General features: G+C 33.7%; 1 protein-coding gene across 2 annotated transcripts in view; it reads right to left on the minus strand.

The window, feature by feature from the left end:
• GABRA4 (gamma-aminobutyric acid type A receptor subunit alpha4) overlaps positions 1 to 19638 on the minus strand; it is a 91231-nt gene that overhangs the window by 61473 nt on the left and 10120 nt on the right. For both annotated transcript variants that reach the window (XM_049790148.1, XM_049790149.1), the window contains 5 exons: positions 8535 to 8602; positions 6867 to 7087; positions 6618 to 6700; positions 2790 to 2933; positions 907 to 1059 (listed from right to left, as the gene is read on the minus strand). In XM_049790148.1, the coding sequence (XP_049646105.1) occupies positions 907 to 1059; positions 2790 to 2933; positions 6618 to 6700; positions 6867 to 7087; positions 8535 to 8602 (669 nt within the window). The remainder of the gene's footprint in view (positions 1 to 906; positions 1060 to 2789; positions 2934 to 6617; positions 6701 to 6866; positions 7088 to 8534; positions 8603 to 19638) is intronic.

The following is a 19638-nucleotide window of genomic DNA, read 5'->3' on the forward strand; positions in this document are numbered from 1 at the left end:
AGGGAGATACAAATCAAAATAACAAGAGGTATCATCTCATACCACAAAGGCATGGCACACATTACAAAGAACAAAAACAATCAGTGCTTGGGGAGATGTGGTAAGAAAGGAACTCAGTCACTGCTGGTGAGAATGCAATCTAGTCCAGCCTTTCTGGAAAACAATATGGTGATTCCTCAAAATACTAGAAATTGAGCTGCTATGATCAAGCAATATCATTCCAAGAGATATACCCTAGGAACACAAAAACACAATACAAAAAATGCCCTCTTCATTTACAATAGTCAGAAACAGGAAACAACCCAGTATCCTGACAAAAGATGAGTGGCTAAAGAAACTGGTAATATACACAATGGAATACAATGCCAACTGTTAGGAAAAATTAAGTCATAAAATTTTCCTATTCATGGATAAAAATTCTGCTGCATGAAATAATTCAGACGAGTGAGACAAAGAATAGTTTCACTTATCGATGGAATTTAAGAAAAATAAAATAAAGTATGGTAATAATACCTAGAGACACTAGAGATGAGGGTCATATAGACCAGCCCACAATATGAAGTTCACCACAAAGAGTAGTGAGAACAATAAGAGAACTAACTACACTAACAACTATCATGACAATAACAGTGAGTGAAAGAAGTAGAATGCCTGTCTTGAAGACATTTAGGGGGGTTGGGGGGGAGGTAGGAGATAGGGGCATTGGTGGAAGGAAGATTGCACTAGTGAAGGGGGTGTACACTTTATGACTGAAACCCAACTATGAACATGTTTGCAACCATGGTGCTTATATTATACTTGGAAAAAATATAAATGTAAATAAAAATAGTATATAAATGCTAGGACCTTAATTCATGATAAAAATACATTGTGAACAAAAACACTCAAGAAATTAGTTTCAATTACCAAACACAGTTCTAGCAGGAACTGATTCCTTATTTATCCAGAATGAAACTTGAGAAAGTATCACTGTCATAATACACGGGATATATGTTTGAATCATGAAATAGCCCATCTTTCGTCTGAGGTGGAAGTAAACTGTCATAACAACATATTCTCCTACAAACAAAACAAGAAAACTGTGTCAGTGAATGTGTATGTAATTATTCAATAGCTTTATGATAATATTTTAAACTAATAACTGATTTTGTGGACAAAGGAATTATCTATTTTGCAGAGCTAATAAACTTTGAGAAATGTGTGGTTCCTAACTATACATGAATAGCAAACATCTTTATATATAAAAACATATTTTATCCAGTAAGGAAGCAATTTAATAGATAGGGCAATAATGTCTTAAAAGTTCTATGTTTTAAAGAGTAGCAATAAGAAAGCAATTAGTATTGCATTTAGCAATTTTGACAATAGAATTAGCCAAACCTTTTACTAATGTCACTAGAAAATAGAGGCATATGTACACAAACCTATTTGTGTATATACATAGCTGTATGTATACATATCAGCCTCAATGTGTTCTTCACCTGAAATTAAAATAGCTTATATATGCACATATATGAAACAAACAAGTATAAAACTACAAAGTTTAATGTTAGAAAGAATAAAAAATATATAAAGATATGTATGAGGAGAGGTTGTCTTAGATTTGGTAATAACTGTATCTATATATATGTAAGAAAATAAGATGATAGAAGTACCATATAACTTCAAGCATATTTTAGAGTTGTTCATGCAAAAATTGTTGTAAAGGCAAATAAATGACACAATGACAATATTTCTGAATATTATTATTAAATATATCAATATAGCATGAGAAAATAACATTAAGAAATTTGGAAATGAATTGTTTAATTCTCAGACTGTGAAGGTGAAGATAAAGAAACCTCAAATCCTCCCAGTTATGTTTTCAATTTCATTGGTTATCTGGGAAATGGGTGATGCTAAAAATATTATTTCATGGTGAAAACCATAAGTATAGAATACTTTTAGAACAACCAGTCATGTACTAATTTTTCTGTAAATATGACAAAACTAAATTGCATAATTTTATGTTCACATAACAGCAATAAATACCAACCTGAAATTTCACTAATAATCATCAACAATTTGATAGCTTTGATTTAAATAAACTATATTTTATAGTTAAACTTTATATTTTGCTTTTAATTTTGTAAAAAGAGGTAAGAAAGTCACCATGAAAATGGGACAAACTAAAAAGGATTTGAGAAAACTTAACAATAAAGTGGAGATATCTAGAATTCAAAAATTAGGATCAGATATTCTCCTTTGAAATTTAATTTAAAAATGTTTATGATATTTAATCAACTTATTTTGTTTCTCAAATAGAAAAATAGAAGCTAGTGTGAAAATACAAAATGTAGGTACCTTTCCTTATGTGATTGTAATTGGTTTAATCCCTGGCATCCCATATGTTATCCCATATGCCCACCAGGAGTGGTCTCTAATATGAGAAACAAGTGTAAGCCATGATCAAAAACCAAATAAATAGAAAATAAGATTTATAAAATATAAAACAATTCAGTGTTCACATTTCACCAGTTCAGAATTTATTTTAATCTAAGAGCAATATATATGCATATATCAATCTTTCAGCTAAGAAAGATCAAGTGTGCTAAGAAAAATGAATATAGTGCTATAATTTATTATAAATAAATATAAAGTAAATCTAAATAAATTTTAAACTGTGGTATGTAATAATTATTTCTGTAAACTTTCTGAGTCAAATGAAAACATTAGATTCCAATGAAGAAAGAGAAGATAAATTTCTATTGCTAAGCCAAGTAATATACCGACTTTGTTAAATATCTCACCAGTAATGGATTTAATAGTTTCACTTGATACAGTTTGCCCAATCAAGTCATATTGGACTAAGCTGGAAGACTCCTTTGGAACTTCTACTGATTTCTCAGGTCCTTTTGTCCAAGTATAAATCATCTCACTCTTTGGATAAGCATCTAAATGGGAGCACAGAGCACGTTTAGTCAGTGCTTCCTTCTCAACATGTTGAAGTTTAATACAAATATATTAGAAACATTTCACAAAGTTTTAAAAATTAGAAAAATAATCATTATGATTAGTCAAACACATTTAAAATGTAGAAAACCATATAGATTAAGGTCTTGCAATCTATAGTTCTCATTTTTATGCCAAAATTCTAGAAAAGAAACTAAGAGTAAGGCAATTAAAATGTTGTGCATGCATCAATGAACTTTGATATGTTTCCATACTAATAGGATCAGCAATTGTAAAATAGAAATAATGACTCCCCCCAAAGTACTGTCAGACTGCCACTTCTTTCCATTCCAATGCTTGACCAGTATTGACTTCTATACTAGTGCAGCTCTGCCAATTAGAAAGTTACCAGATGCTGCCTAAAATAATAGGGCTGCAGAAACAAAAAGCAATTTACATGACTGGGAGATATCTCCAGGGGTCACCTATGCCCAAATCTGCCTCTAAATAATCCCCATGCTGTTTGAGAATCATTGGTAGAGACAATGGGTTACCCTGTTTGTGAAACTTTCCAGTTTAGCTACCATATCTAAACTCAGGGCATTTTTGCTTCTATCTTCCAAATTCTGTGTTTCCTTTTAAGTTCATCTTCTACTGTTTTGTGTTCAACACAAATGGAGAACAGCTGCTTGCTTCCCCAGCAAATTGAAAGCAGATACATTGGCTCACAGAGAAATAAGTTCAAAAGAACCAAAACGAAGCTTTTGCTGCACTCCACAAACCTTTAAATGGCTAAAACACAGTAGGTCCTCAGTTGAATTGTTTAATCCTACATAAAGAGTGTTACAGCAGGGAATTACCTTTGCATTCAATTTGTAAAACCATTTATGAAGTTTAGGCTGTTATTTGTTAACACAGTTAAGTTCCAATAATATTACTTAAAATGTATTCCTGTCTAGTTTCACAATAAAGACCTTATTGTTTCCAAAATTTTTTTAGAAAAATATTATTGTTCCATCTGGGAATTGTTTAATTTAGTTTTGTTTTGGAGAGATATGCCCAGATATGTTTAGAGGTTAGTCCTGTTTTTGTTTTATCTGCTAAAAACATATGTTTTATTATCAATATCTTTATTTAAGCATCATGGTTACAACATGTTTGTAGTTGGGTTTCAGTCATAAAAAATATAATCCCCTCCCCAAGGTATTTTAAATGCAGTTAATTTCCTCTTGGCTACCTGACTTTGTCAAAATAACATTTTTCCTTTTATGATATTTCTCATTTGTATGTGTTGCAAACATAGCTAAGTGGTATTTTTCTCTTTCCAGAGAACTAAATATTCTTTTTAAAAGTGGCAAGCATTTTTGTTTTTAATTCCCACCCTTAAAACAATTGGCTTCTTTTTTTATGTGTGTGCATGTATGTGCGTGAAACATAATGAACACCAAGTATGAACTATGTTCGTTACTCTGAAGAATGCTATCTCTAAGGACTAGAGGAAACTTGCTCTCAACAACAACTATCTTGGGTGAGATTTAAATTATAGCAACACAAATTAATTTAAGTTCTATGCCCAGTGAGATCATTCTTTAAATTCATGCAATTTTTTTCCATTTTTAGCTTCTCTCATTAAGTCACTGGTCAGGGAGCAAGTGACTCACATTAGGTTCAAGTTTCCACTAAATATTATGATCACTAGAGGTTATAAAAAGAATGGTGACTGGCAATTCTCATTAAGTTAAGCAATGAGCAATGATAACAGCAGGCAACAGTTTCACAATCAGAACAGTTAAGAATCTGAAGCAATAGTAAAACTCAGCATCTATTTTTGGTAGAGTCTGATCGAATTTAGTATTTGAGGCCGACATTAGAAGAAGCAGTTACATTTTGCTGTCATCTCAGGGAAGGAAATTGGAAGAAAAAGAATTTCTTTCCTACTCATTCATTTCATTCTCTTATCTTCACCTTTACATAAAACCTCAATTTTATCTTTTTTTTCCTTGTCTTCTCTATTACTATTACTTAGTCTAAGTCACTGCCAATTTGTGTGTGTATGTGTGTGTGTGTGTGTGTTTTGTGGGAGCCACATCCAGTGATGCTCAGGGGTTACTCCTGGCTATGCGCTCAGAAATTGCTCCTGGCCTGGGGGACCATATGGGATGCTAGCTCCGGCAAGGCAGATACACAGCTCCGGCCCAACCAATTTTGAAAGTACTAAACAATAGTCTTCAACATGTTTCTAAATGTCCTCTAATTTCTCTACAATTGATTTTCCATAGAAAAGTTGGATTAAAATTAAGAAGTATCAGAGAATACCACGCCACATATACAAACTATTCAAAGATTTCTTATAGCATTTACAATGGAATTCAAACTTCTTGATGTGGTCTATAAGACACTATTATTCTTTGTGGTTCTGTTTACATTAGACTATATCTCCTACTATACTAGTTTCATTCATTAACCATTTTAAAATCAATAGGGCTGATTATATCATTCTACTCTCTACCATGACAAAAAGAAGTGACTTTTCAAGAAGAACTGACTTCTTTCAACTACTGTAGTTTTCATTAGGGATTCCTCTGGAGCCAGGGGTTGATTCCATGATGGTATGCTTCAAGGATGGAGAAGCCCTAAATCTCTTAGGCTACGGGAATTCCCATTCTCCCCCAATGCTTACTGTGCCTAGGCAAACAAAAAAAAGAAAAAGTGGAGGGAATGTCAAACCCTGCCACTCCAGCACCCCTTCTTTTTCTTGTTTTGTTTTGATTGGTTAGTTTTTGACTTTATTTTTCTTCTCTTTTTTTCTTCCACTTTTCTTTTCCCTTTTCACTCCTGTGGTTATTATTTGGTGACATTTTTTTTCTTTTCTTATTAACTAGTTGCATTTATTTTCTTTTTCTCTTTCTTTTTTTGGTAATTGCTACCAAATTTTTTTCTTCCTTTTTTTCTTATTCTTTTTACCTCAAACTACAACACAATAGATAATCTACAACAAGCTGTAAAGTGGAGACCAGTTACACTAGTATTCTTGGGGAAAAAGGAAGGAGATATGAGATGCATGCTGGGAATGGGGTGGAGAGAGGACAACACTGGTGGTGGGAATGCCCCTCATTCATTGTCACTATGTACCATAAATAATTCTGTGAAGAAAAAAATAAAAAAATAAAAAATAAATAAAATAAACTGCTAAATTGTAGTTCTAGAGAATGGTACATGCCTTGCATGTGGCCCACCCAGGTTCAATTCCTGGCATCCCATCTGATGCCCCAAGCTCACTGTGTAATTTTTGAGTGCAATACTAAAAGTAACCCTTGAAATCACCATATGTGGACCAAAATTAAAATGAAAATAGTCAATCCTATTTAAATGCATATTAAAAATATCATTTTAAATTTCATTTTACACCACTGATATATGAAGTTCAGAGATCCCTAAAATTCACCACAAAATATTAATTATGAGTCATTCCACCTAGGCTGTATGTAAAAATAAATTTTTCATTTAGGGAAGAAGGAGTTGTTTTACCTTCTTTCTTTAATAGTTTCTTAAAAATTAGGACACCTTGCACAATTATTAACATTGATTTAAATGTTGTAAAATTATAAGTAAAATTATAGATATATATAAATATCAAATTTCATTAAGCAATTATAAATCTTAATAGTGTTTAAATTGTAACTTACAACTCCCAAATTTCAAAGGGCATGCATGTCCATCCATGGGGAAATCCACCAGTCTCATGGGACATTCCGCACTTATAGTGAGTCTATGATGAAAAAATTAAATTAAGCAAAATCAACTTATTCTTTAAAAAGTAATTTTAGAGATACCTATAATAAGAATGAAGAAAAGAAGGATGTAGAGAGGAAAAATAAAAGAAGTGAGGAAGGAAAGGTGGAATAAAGGGAAAAGATAAAAAGAAAAGGGATTACCTCATTGTGTACAAAATGGTACCATTTCTCATAATTCGAAAAAGCTTATTTGGAGCTGTCATATTATGTGAAACGGATTTCTTTCCATTCCTGAAAAAAGTATCTGGAGTCCATACTTTTGTAACCATCATATTGTTTAACCTCAATATTTCAATTGGGCCATCATATTTTAGCCTCTTATCAATCCATGTTTGTCTGAAGAATACATCCATTGTATATTCCTGGGGAAATTAGTTTGTGCATGGTCAATACACAAATGATGTAAATATGCAGAAGAATATGCAATATTTTTTTTGCTGTTATTAGTGTTTGGTAGTCTATCTGGCTGTGCTTGGTTTTACTAAGGTCTCTAAACTCAGGAATGTCTCCTGCCAGTGACAGGGGGACCTTATGCAATGTTGGGGATCAAATTATCACTGGCTGGCTGCATGCAAGAAAGGCAAGCAACTTACCTGCTGCAATCTCTGACTCACCAATATCATGGACAATGCCTATAGAGTCTTGTGTGCTTCATATTTATAAAAAAATAATCTACCCCAGGGCTCAAGATAGTACAGGGGTCAAGCTACATGTATTTGCTACCCTTCAACTCATATTGGTTCGTTCCTCAGTACAATTTTATTTTTCTAGTTTCTCTGCACAGTCCAGGAGTGTACCATGTCTGGGTAGCACAAATAATCCCTAGCATCACAGAATCTAAGCAGCAACAACATCCTACAATCCTTGAATTAGGTCAATCATCACTGAGAGTGACTCCCTTGGTCCCTAAGAACATCTTGTGATATCACCCTCCTTCCACCCTACCAAAAATAAAGACTAATAAAAACAAACTTAATAGAAACATTTTTAACCAATGGAACAAAATATTCTCAGCAATGTCCATGCTATGCTATTCTCATGCTATGTCCATACTGAACCTGAATCTTCTACAGTTGTAGATAAATAACTATCCATTTATTAGATAATCAAAAAAAATTTCTATAATTTAAGAAAACTATTGGCACCAAGTATTACAGTTGTACTTTATTTTAGGTAAAAAATTACTGAGTATACAATTGAAGTGTACAAATAATCAAAAAATTATAGGAATCATTTTAAAATAAAATATGTAAAGAAAAAATTGTTCACAAAACTATAAAAATGAGTCTTAAGAACCTTGGAGGTAAAAAAAAACACATTTTTTGAGTTGTAGACTGAAGATATTTATTATTAGAGGGAATAGATGAATGGTTAAACTCCTGACCCATTCTTAGTGTGTAAATATCTCTAAGAGGTGGAGGTGGCGGGGGGTGAACAACTGGGTCACCAAGGGATATAAAATGCAATTAGGACCACAGAATAGTTTCATACTAAAACTAATTACAACCGCTAATTTTCTGCTCATAATTTTCTAAAGAAAAAATGAAGATGATGTTGTGATATGGGAATAAGTACTGGGAACATACATTTCTCTGTTGAGAAAGACTCTCAAGTAGAAAATTCTAAAATGCAAGTGCTAGCCAACTTTCAAGTTCAATATTGTATTTCTTATAAACCTTAGAGTCTAATTAGGCTGTTCTTTCACTTGTTCGCTTTGTGTAACTGACAACAAAACAAAACTGAATTGTTCTATATTCTGTCTGCTTTCTTGAAATCTCAAAAATTATATTTTATTTCCAACATACCTACCATTTCAACATCTGAAACAGGTCCAAAGCTGGTGACATATATGTCAGTTTTCACTTCTGTTACAGGACCTAACAGTCAGGAAGTAAATAAGTGTGAAAAAATAATTACCAACTTTACTGGCAAGGTGAGTTTGATAATTAAAGAATAAATACAGATGTGATATATCATTACTTTTATTCAGTGAAATAACACATCCTCACACAAAACAGACAAATGAACAGCAAAAGTAGAAAGCATTGTTTACTTAGAGGCAAAATAAACCCCAATTACTTACCAGGAGCCTTGCTTCTTTATTTATATCACCCTTGTGCACAATGCAGTTGGTACAGAAAACAAAGCTCTTAGATTTAATAATTTTGTTATAGTCCATCATCTGATTGTCATTTACTAAAGAGGCAAACTGTTAAAATGAAGGAACTTTCCCACAAAAGTAGAAAAACAAAGAGAGAAAATAACATCTACTACATTGAAGAAATACAAGTTTAAGAATACTGTGAAATAACAGAAAAATATTATTCAGGTCATCTTTAGTAAAGTAATTATCAGAATGAGATAAAGAAAAGTTACAACAACAGTTACCCAGGTGCTTAAAATGAGGATATTTGGGTTTCAAATTTGGCTCTAACACTTTCTATTTTATAATCTTAGTTCTATCATATGTACTCAGATGTAAAACTTTTGAATGGGTTGGACCACACTTGGCAGCACTCAAGGGTTATTCCTGGCTCTGTGTTCAGGAATCACTCCTGGCAGGCTCAGGGGACCATATGGGATGCTGGGAATGAAACCTAGCTTGGCCATGTACAAGGCAAATGCCCTATCCATAGGGCTATCACTCAGCTCCTATAATGTAAAAATTTTAAGGAGCAAGTAAATAACTTTTGCAAGTCTCTATAGCATGATTTGTTCAATAAAGATAGCAGCTGTTAAAATATTCTATTTAGTAGTATTAGTAGTGATTAAAAATAAGAATTTCATTTCAAACATCATTCAAGGTTTATAATGTTGTATGATATGGGTCTAGAACTCCAGAACTAGAGAAAATAAATTGCTATTAGATAGGCTATTTCCCTTGAAATCTAGTTGGGCAATTATATTATCAAAAAAAGCCATAAAAATTGTTGTGTGAATCTCCTAGTCTATAGTTTTTCTCATAAAATTAATTAGTTTATTACATTCTGTATGCCACAAAGAAAAGTAGCTTAAGGAAAAATAGGGAACCTAAGATAAAGGAGAGTGATAAAGAAAGGTCAGACTAATCTGTCATGAATTTTAATATAATAGAAAGGGTGGTACTTTTGGAAAAAGTATGTGTGAGAAGTTAAGAGTTTTTGTTTTGGGGCCAGAGAAATAGCATGGAGGTAAGGCGTTTGCCTTTCATGCAGGAGGTCATCGGTTCGAATCCCAGCATCCCATATGGTCTCCCGTGCCTGCCAGGAGCAATTTCTGAGCCTGGAGCCAGGAATAACTTCTGAACACAGCCGGGTGTGACCCAAAAACCACACACACACACACAAAAAAGAGGTTTTGTTTCAATGAAAGTTTGAGAACAGCCAGAAAAAAGGTAGCAATAAATTCACTAATGAAAAGTTTTCGAGAAAAAAAGAATGTAATCCATAAAATGGCTCATTGTGTGTTAAACCCAAGAAGATAGATATTACACTGAAAAGTTTCAATTGGAGATAAAGGTGAGTTTTTAGTAGAAACCTTTACTGGGTTTTGGTTATTTTGCTTGTTTGTTTGATGGTACTGGATTTGAGGTTGTGCTACTTCAGGCTAGCTAGGTGTGAAAGATCATTCCCAGGGTTTCTCTGGGCCAGCCAGTTGAGCTAACTTCTTAACCTTTGAAAAAGATAGATGTTAAGGGACAATTGCTAAAGAGCTCTAAAATAGAAACACTATGTTATCACAAATTAAGAAGAAAGATAAGTTCACCTAGAACAATAAAGTTTGGGTACCTTCTGACAATTGAACTCTTTGATAGAACTGAGAAGTAAAAGTCACTTTAGAAATAAATTTAGGACTCTGATTCTCAAACTATAAGTGCGTTAAAAACCACACTAGCTCCATATTGTCTAAGTAGAACCTAAAATATTACAATCTAATTTCAGATTTCTATATGGTGCTGTCCACTATAATTCTACAAGTATTTATCTCTTTTGAAGAATCGTATTTACCAAAGGGTGTCCTTAAAAATGTTAATAGCATAAATGTTCCATTAAATAGGGTAGTGTAAAAGAGGAAAAAATAATGCCAGTGATATTTTTCCTTAAAAATTTGGTTTAGGGCCGGAGAGATAGCACAGCTGTAGGGTGTTTGCCCTGCATGCAGCCAATTCAGGAGGAAAGGTGGTTCGAATCCCAGCATCCCATTAGGTCCCCTGAGCCTACAGGAGTGATTTCTGAGCATAGAACCAGGAGTAATCCCTGAGTGTTGCCAGGGTTACAAAAAAGCCACAAAATTTTTTTTATTCAATAAAAGTAAGTGAATCCTAATTATTATAGTTATAATGACTACATAATAATCACTATTTTCAAATTTTTTATGACCTACTACTTCAATGAATCATAAATACTGTTTTCTGCTCTGTATTACCACTCCAGTATTTCTGATACTATTCAATATTTACTTTATCTAATCATATAAATTTCAAATTTAAAAATACATTAGAAAAGAGATTTATTTCTAAAATACATTAGAAAAAAAGATTTCATATAAACACTCATTCAATACACATTTATAAAATAAGCACCTATAATAATAGATTCCACATTAGACCCTGGTTTTATCGAAAATAAGACCTATCAATTCTATGCCTCAGGGAGAAACATATAGTTGGAGGCAAACAGAGCATAAATAATATAAGAAATGAAGTTAATGGAGGAATGCTGTCATTTAGAACTAAACTGGTGACGAAATGGAGAGACTGAAATAGTTATTCTAGATGGTTGGTTAGTGTGATTGTGTATATGTAGGGGGAAGGGGCCAACACTAGACTATGTTCAGGGCTTATTCCTGGCTCTGCACTCAGTGATCATTTCTGGCAGGGTTCAGAGGACCACATGTGATGCTGAGTAAAAAACCTGGGTCTGCTGAGTGCAAAGTAAAGCTCTACCTATTGTACAATCTCTCCAAATTTGATTCTTGACTCGTTAGCCCTCTTCAAATTAATGGTGATAAATTTCATCTAAGACCTGCAAGATAAGCAGAAACCACTGAAAGAGCTAAAAAGAACCTCTTCAGATATATAGAATTGTCAGGAACTATAAAATAGGGAAGCTGAGTTAGAGAAAAGCAAGAAACAAAGAAAAAGGTAAGAAATAAAAGCCAAACCACAAAACCAAATTTATAAATGAGCTTTTCAAAGATGCAAGCTTGGGGTTCAGGTAGGGTAGAAATTGGGGGACACTGGTGGTGGAACTGCTGCTGGAATTGACTAAATTGACTAAATGACTAAAACTCAACACTGAATAACTTTGTAAATCTCAGTGTCTCAATAAAAAATAAAATAAAAAACAAGAAATGAAATCCACTGGAAAGAATTGATCAATGTGAAGAATTCTAAATTTATGTTGTGAAATGTCATCTTTTAAGCAACATATTTTAATATGTATTATGACAACACTCATTTAAAAGTAGTGGAAAAAACTATTAGAATCTCCAGTAACAATTCGGTGATAGTGGGCTGAATTCTGTTCATCCCAAGTTCACATGTTAAAAGTTTTAACAACTAGTTTCTACAAATGGGACTATTTTTAGAGACTGTCTTTTAAAAAGCAAACTATATGGGTGGACTGTAAGGCCATATCACTGGTGTCATTTGATAGGGTGGGAGCTGTAGGAATTTACAAAGCACAAAATCTAAATTGGCAGGCAAAGTTATGCAATAGTCCTTTGAGTTATCTCCCCAACTCTGGTTTTTTGTTTGTTTATTTTTGTTTTTCATGTTCATTATATTTATTGTTTTCATTTTATTATTACTTAAAATTATTTACATTCCATATTAGGTAGTAACTCCTTGCAGTCAAAGAGGACTTTGGAATTCTCTACACAGGCAAATAATAAGGAAAGCAAAAAAACACAAATACACCCAGCCAACAATATGGTGGCTGGAGATGGGGTAGGGAAATAGCATTCAAGAAAAAAGATAAACATCACTGAAAATCTTGAACAATCACATAAAGGAAAAAGGACAAAGAGTAGAACTCATTATTTGATGCTGAAAGGAATGCTTCCTAACATTCCTTTAAACTTTCTCAAGTTATTTTAAGATCATTGAAATTACTAAAGAACTTTGTGTTTAATTGTTGGGGCTTGCTTCTATTTTATAGTATCAAAATGCATTGAATTACTGCATAATATGATCACTGTGTTTGCCTCCAATTTCTAAATATTATTATCTATTCTAGAGCTAAAATGCTCCAATTATCACCACATAACCCTTTTCATAGTAGGTTTTGAAATATGGACAATACATTTCTATCTACATACAAAATGTTTATTTCTTAGGAAACATAAGTTAGAAGTCTTCACTCTCAGGAGAACTGAGTCTTTAAAGAGATGGGAGTAAGCAGAGTCTCAGAAGAGACAGGAGTAACAGAAAGAAGTTTTTTTTTTCTTCACAGAATAAAAAGAATGAATGACATAGAAGGCCCTACATAATGCAGAGGGAAAAACCACAAACAAGCCAAGGAGAAAGGTCATGGAAAAATCAACATTATTGACACCTCACCAGTCTCCAGAATAGTGGGGAAAAATAGTAATAAATCTGTTAATATGTAAGCAACCCAGTTTATGCTACTTTGTTATGGCTACAGAAGAGAATAAACAAATAATAATCATTTATTTCCTGTGGGTTTTTTCCCAGAATTTTCTTATCTGGTTCTCAGTAGAGCTCTACTTCAGCTAACAGGTTATGGGAAGAAATTGTACTTCTATTTTCTAATAATAGGGAAAACATTGATGGTATAAAATGAGGGGGAAATCACATGATCCAAGCTAAATTTTATAGATCCACTCTGGCAGTTTGATTGATAGTGAATTATAAGGAGAAAAAAATTAAGAAATCTCATAAGAGATTCAGTTTTACTGGTTTAGTAGAAAGATGATGGTGACCTGCATTAGAAATGAAGCAGATGGGAAGGAAAGCAAGTACTTTCAGAGTACATGTGTAACAGAAAATGGTTTTTCTATAATAACAATGAACAGTGAAATAATAATAACTATGTAAGGTCTACTATGAGTCAGGCAGGATACTATAGATCTTTCTAATGCACTGTCTTATTTCAATCTTTGCAACACTCCCCATATATAAAAAAAATCATCATATAAATTTTATTTAAGAATACTGCACTCTGAGAAATTAAAAAACATATGCCAGAGACTGAACTATTTGTCCACAATTTTTACCTCCAAAATATGTTCTATAATTATTAGAAGTAGGGCTTTATTATATTTCTCATTAATTATAAAAATAACATAGTTTCTATTAGAATAGAACATGTAATGCCTATATTTTTTCATTCACCATTAGCATCTAAACTATTTTCTTGCAACTATTGCATAACTTACTGCTTTTGTTGCAGATAGATTGAGATTTTTACCCTAATGAAAAGCACAATGTTTTTTTTTTTTTTTTTTTTTTTGGTTTTTGGGCCACACCCGGTAACGCTCAGGTGTTACTCCTGGCTATGTGCTCAGAAGTTGCTCCTGGCTTGGGGGACCATATGGGACACTGGGGAATCGAACCGCGGTCCGTCCAAGGCTAGCGCAGGCAAGGCAGGCACCTTACCTTTAGCGCCACCTCCCGGCCCCAAAAAAAGCACAATGTTTAATCCTCTTTGAAACCCTAAAACTAATGTAGTTCTTTGCACATATTAAATGATGTATTTGATTGTATATCTGATATCAATCCCAATGTAATTTAAATATCTCACCTAAGAAAAAGTTATGGAAATTCACTTGTCATATCAATTAAACTAAAAATAATTCTTGATTAAAACTGAAATAAAATTATATTATTTAGGGTCCAGAGTGGTAGTGCAAGCTGTAGGTCATTTGTCTTGCACATGATAACCTAGGATGGACCACGGTTTAATCCCCTGGCATCCCATATAGTCCCTCAAGCCAGAGCATTTTCTGAGCATCTAGCCAGGAGTAGTCCCTGAGTGTCACCAGTTTTGGCCCAAAAAACAAAAATGATTATATTATTTATATATTTAGCCTCCCTGATCCCAAGTCCTAAGTGTATTAAGTTTCCAATAAATCAGCTTTCAAATAATAATAACTTCTATGCAATTAATAATAAGTCTTAGAGATATTTTAACCAACACTTTTTAGGATAATCAAATCAACATTACTTAAAGTATAAATACACAAAAACCAGGTAATCTTTACCATGGAAGGAGTATTCAAAATTTTAGTAAATTTGTGTAACATTAGAAATATGTTTTACTTTATAAATCCTCCTACTTTAGTAAATGGGAATCAACTTTTCACCCCCTAAAATGGTAGATAGGTTTTAAAGTATAAATGATCTTTAACATTCCATCAAAAATATAGCCAAGATTTTCAAGACAAAAGTTAGGGGAAGGGATTCAGAGAGAAAGTACAGTGTTAAGTAAGGTATTTGCCTAACTTGCTGCCTCCCAAGCATCATATGAGAACATCACAAGAGCAAAACAGAGCTACAAATACAACACCCCTAAGTACTATATGGTAAGGCCCCAAACCCGAAAGCCCTCCCTCCAAATTAAATCAGGAGACTAGTTCTATCTTACTTATTATTTTACTTGCTTAAAAGTAGAAAGGTTATTAATGCCACATCAGATCATTTGCTACTGTTTACGGTGGCTATGTAGATTTATCAAAGAATATTATTTTTAAATTAATTTTCAATAATAGGGACCAGTTTTATGCAACAATTGGAAAAAACCTACATCTTTGTTTCCAAATACATTCTTACACAACACCTGTTTATATGTCTTAAATCAAAAGACAAAGTATTCAGGTGGTACATTAGGAATCTTAAAGGCTAGATGGTACAGGGTTTAAGATGCTTGAGTTGCACAGTGGACCACCTTCATTAAGTCTCCAGTACCACTCACAATCCTCTTATATAAAAAAGGAGTAATTCCTGAGCACAGAGCAGGGATCAAGACCTGTGCATCACCAGGTTTTGCCCAACCCCTCACAAATACATGCATGCTCACAAATACATGCATGCATGCATGAAACACACACAAATTAAAAAACAACAACAACAACATCATCATGCAGCTAGAGTAGTAGCAGAGCAGTAGGGCATTTGCCTGGCATGTGGCTGACAAGGACGAATGTGGGTTTGATCTCAAGCATCCCATATAGTCCTCCAAGCCAGGTGCGATTTCTGAGTGCTAAATCAGGAATAACCCAGAGCATCACTGGTATGGCCTCCCCAAAAACCAAACAAACAAACATACAAACAAAAAAAAACAAAGACAAATCTTGAAAACCACATTTACATAAGTTTTATTTTACAAGTCACTTAGGAAGTATAGAAATGCTAAACATGAGGGCCAGAGAGATAATAGAAAGTAAGGTCTATACCTTATTGTAGTTAACCTAAGTTCATTCCCCTGGCACCTAATGTACTCCTCCCAGATCTACCAGACATGATCCCTGAGCACAGGGCAAAAAATAAGGTGTAGGCACCCCCCATTAAGAAAAATCTCTGAAAAAATCTGAAAAGGTATACTAACTTGCTAATAAGAATGGATAGCCATGGTTATCACCAGGAAAGCAAAAAAATCATACAGTTTTACTTAGACATTAAACATTAATGTGTCTTATACCCTCTGATCCTTCTAACTAATGCAGGTCTGCATTTTTAATAACAAAATTCATCAAATAAATAATGTAAGCAATAAAGAACTGAATATGGGCCAAAGATAAAGTTGCAAATAACAGAAGAAAATTCTTTTTGGCAAAAATACTGGGAAAGATATTTTAGCTGCATTAGAAATCAGAAAAACTCAAATCATTTGACAAAATAAATATTTAAAGTGTTCCACTGGAATTTATACCTTTATATGTCAAATGTTGAAGGGCTCATATATTCTGATTATCATATTCATTATAAATGAAATTCTGAATTTGTAAGATCATCACAAAAACAGTGTGGCACTATTTCATCAAGTTAAACTCCAATCTACACTCTTCCCCAAAAAAATCCATTTTAATTGCATATGCAAAAGAAATTCTTGCATATTTAAAGCAAAAAATTTAGTCCTGAATATGCACAGCAATCCAATCTTAGAAACAAACAAAATGCCTACTGCCAAAAGAACAGATTAAGTAGCTGATTTCTATGCAATAGAAATTATCACACAGCCATCACAATGAACAATCAACAATATTCAACTTTAAGAATTAATCTTAGGAAGGCACAACTCAGTGAAAAATTATCAAGAGTCTATGTAGTATGTTCCAAACAATAAATGTTTTGCTATGTTTTAATTCATTGTTAAATAAAGTCGAGCTAGCATAGTATGTAAAGGAAAAACTACAAAACAGCTTTGAGAAAATACAGAATAGTAATTATATTGGGATTGAAAAAGACAGAAAGACTGAGGGAGGTCACATAGTAGCATACAAATTGTCAAGGTTGTGTTTTTTGATTATTTAACTGGGGTGTATATTATAATAGGTAAATTCATAAAAAATAAATGAATGAAAAGTTTATCTATCATTCAGCTGTCTTATTTTAATGGAACATAACATTATTCTGTACTAGATTATACAAGTAATCTCTCAACTGTACATAAACATATCATGATATGTCTTATATTAAAAATAAAGGAGGGCTGGAGAAATAGTAAAGCAGGTAAGGTGCTTGTCTTGCACACAGCCTATGTGAGTTTTGATTCTTGTTTTGTTATATATGGTCCCTGAGCACTAGTAGGAGTGGTACCTGAGTGCTCCCAGAACACAGAGTCTGGAATAATCCCTGATCACAGAACACATAAAGATGTGACCCAAAATCAAAATCAAAGAGAACAATATTCTCTCTAAAATACTGTCTTAATCTATAAGACATTACCCTAATTTTTCTCTTTATTATTTACTTCATCATCATATTACATTTTTTGTTCAAGATCCAATAAAATGGGGCCAGAGCAATAGTGCAGCGGCAGAACATTTGCCTTGCACGTGCTGACCCAAAACAGACCTACGTTCAATCCTCAGCACCCCAGATGGTCCCCCTAGCCAGGAGTTATTTCTGAGCGCATAGCCAGAAATAACACTGAGTATCACCAGGTGTGGCCCAATAACCAAAACAAAAAAGAAAGAAAGGATCCAATAAAATGGCAGAAACATGAGTTTGAAGACTGTCAGTCTACACATGTTTCACCTTCAGCCTGACTCTATCTCCTGATCACCACCCAATGCCTAGCAAGCAGCTGCTACTACCCTGAGCATTAGCTGTCGGTTTTGGAACCAAACCCTCTCAGAAGCATTTGCAGAACCTACATGATGGAGAGGAATATGCCATTCCGCTTGGCTCCACAGCAGGGCACATATCTTAGTCAATGGTCCCTAGCACAACAAGTAGGAAACATCACATTACAGGCGCAACAATAAAGACACAACACAGACCAACACCATGCACAGGGAATGAAGATGTGTCTGATGACCAGTGAAGTGTCAACCACCTATTTAGCTTCTGAGATAAAAAGTTTAGAGAAGACATATGGAAGATGTTCATAGAACTCAAAGAAAGCATAACTTGAGCTGAACAGATCACAAATAAGAATCAAGAGGATATGAAAATAGAAATCAGAAAACTCCAAACTAAAATAACAGGACTGAAAAACATGGTAGACAAAATAAAAACCTCACTGGAGAGCTTTTCCAACAAAGCAACAGCAGCTGAGGACCAAATCAGTGAACTGGAAAATTAGATGCATAACAACTCCACAAAACAAAAGAGCATAAAATAGAGCCTTAAAACAAATGAAAAAAGACAGACAATGGAAAAATTCCTCTAAGAATGTGAACAAATAAAAATGGAAGTCCTTGATAAACTCAACAAAAACAACATGAGAATCATTGCAATTATGGAGACCCAGGAAGAAAATCCCCAGGAAGGATGAATGGTCAAGGAAATCATTGCAGAGAAACTCCCAGAGTTACAGAGTGCAAGCAACCAAATACTGCATTGTGAAGAGTACCAGTTAAAAGAGATCCATAAGACACCAAAGACACATCCTAGTCACAATGATGAACCCAAAAGACAGGGGTAGAATACAAAAAGTTTCTAGAAACAATAGATTCATATAGCAAAGTGGCAGGCTACAAAATTAATGCTCAAAAATCAATGGCCTTGGGGCCGGAGCAGTGGAGATAGTGGTAAGGCATCCGCAATATAAACGCTAGTCTAGGACAGACTGCCGTTTGATCCCCCAGCATCCCATATGGTTCCCCCAAGCCAGGTGTGATTTCTGAGTGCATAGCCAGGAATAACCCCTGAACATCAAATGGGGTGTAGCCCAATAAACTAAAAAAAATCAATGGCCTTATCCACAAATAATGATATAGGGAAAAAATGGACATTAAAAAAAAGTCCTATTCACATTAGTGCCACACAAACTCAAATACCTTGAACTCAACTTGACAAAAAAGGTGAAGGTCCTATACAGAGAAAACTACAAAATACTGCTTCAAGAAATAAAACAGAAATGGAGACATATACCCTGTTCATGGATTGGGAGGATTGAAATCATTAAAATGGTAATACTCCCCAAAGCATTGTAGAGAGTTAATACTTTCCCCAAGGATACCCATGATATTCCTCAAAGAAGTATAGCAAAGATTCCTGAAATTCATTTGGAAAAATAAATACCCATGAATAGTTAAATCAATCCTTAGAAAAAGGAATATGGGAGGCATCACTTTCCCCAACTTTAAATTTTATTACAAAGTAATAATCATTAAAGCGGCATGGTATTGGAATAAAGAGAGACCCTCAGATCAGTGGAATGACTTGAGTATTTGGAGAATACTCAAGAATGTTCTGCATTCTCTGAATACATACAATCAATTAATCTTTAATAAAGAAGCAAGA

This window comes from Suncus etruscus, chromosome 16, assembly GCF_024139225.1.
Source record: "Suncus etruscus isolate mSunEtr1 chromosome 16, mSunEtr1.pri.cur, whole genome shotgun sequence".
NCBI lineage: Eukaryota > Metazoa > Chordata > Mammalia > Eulipotyphla > Soricidae > Suncus > Suncus etruscus.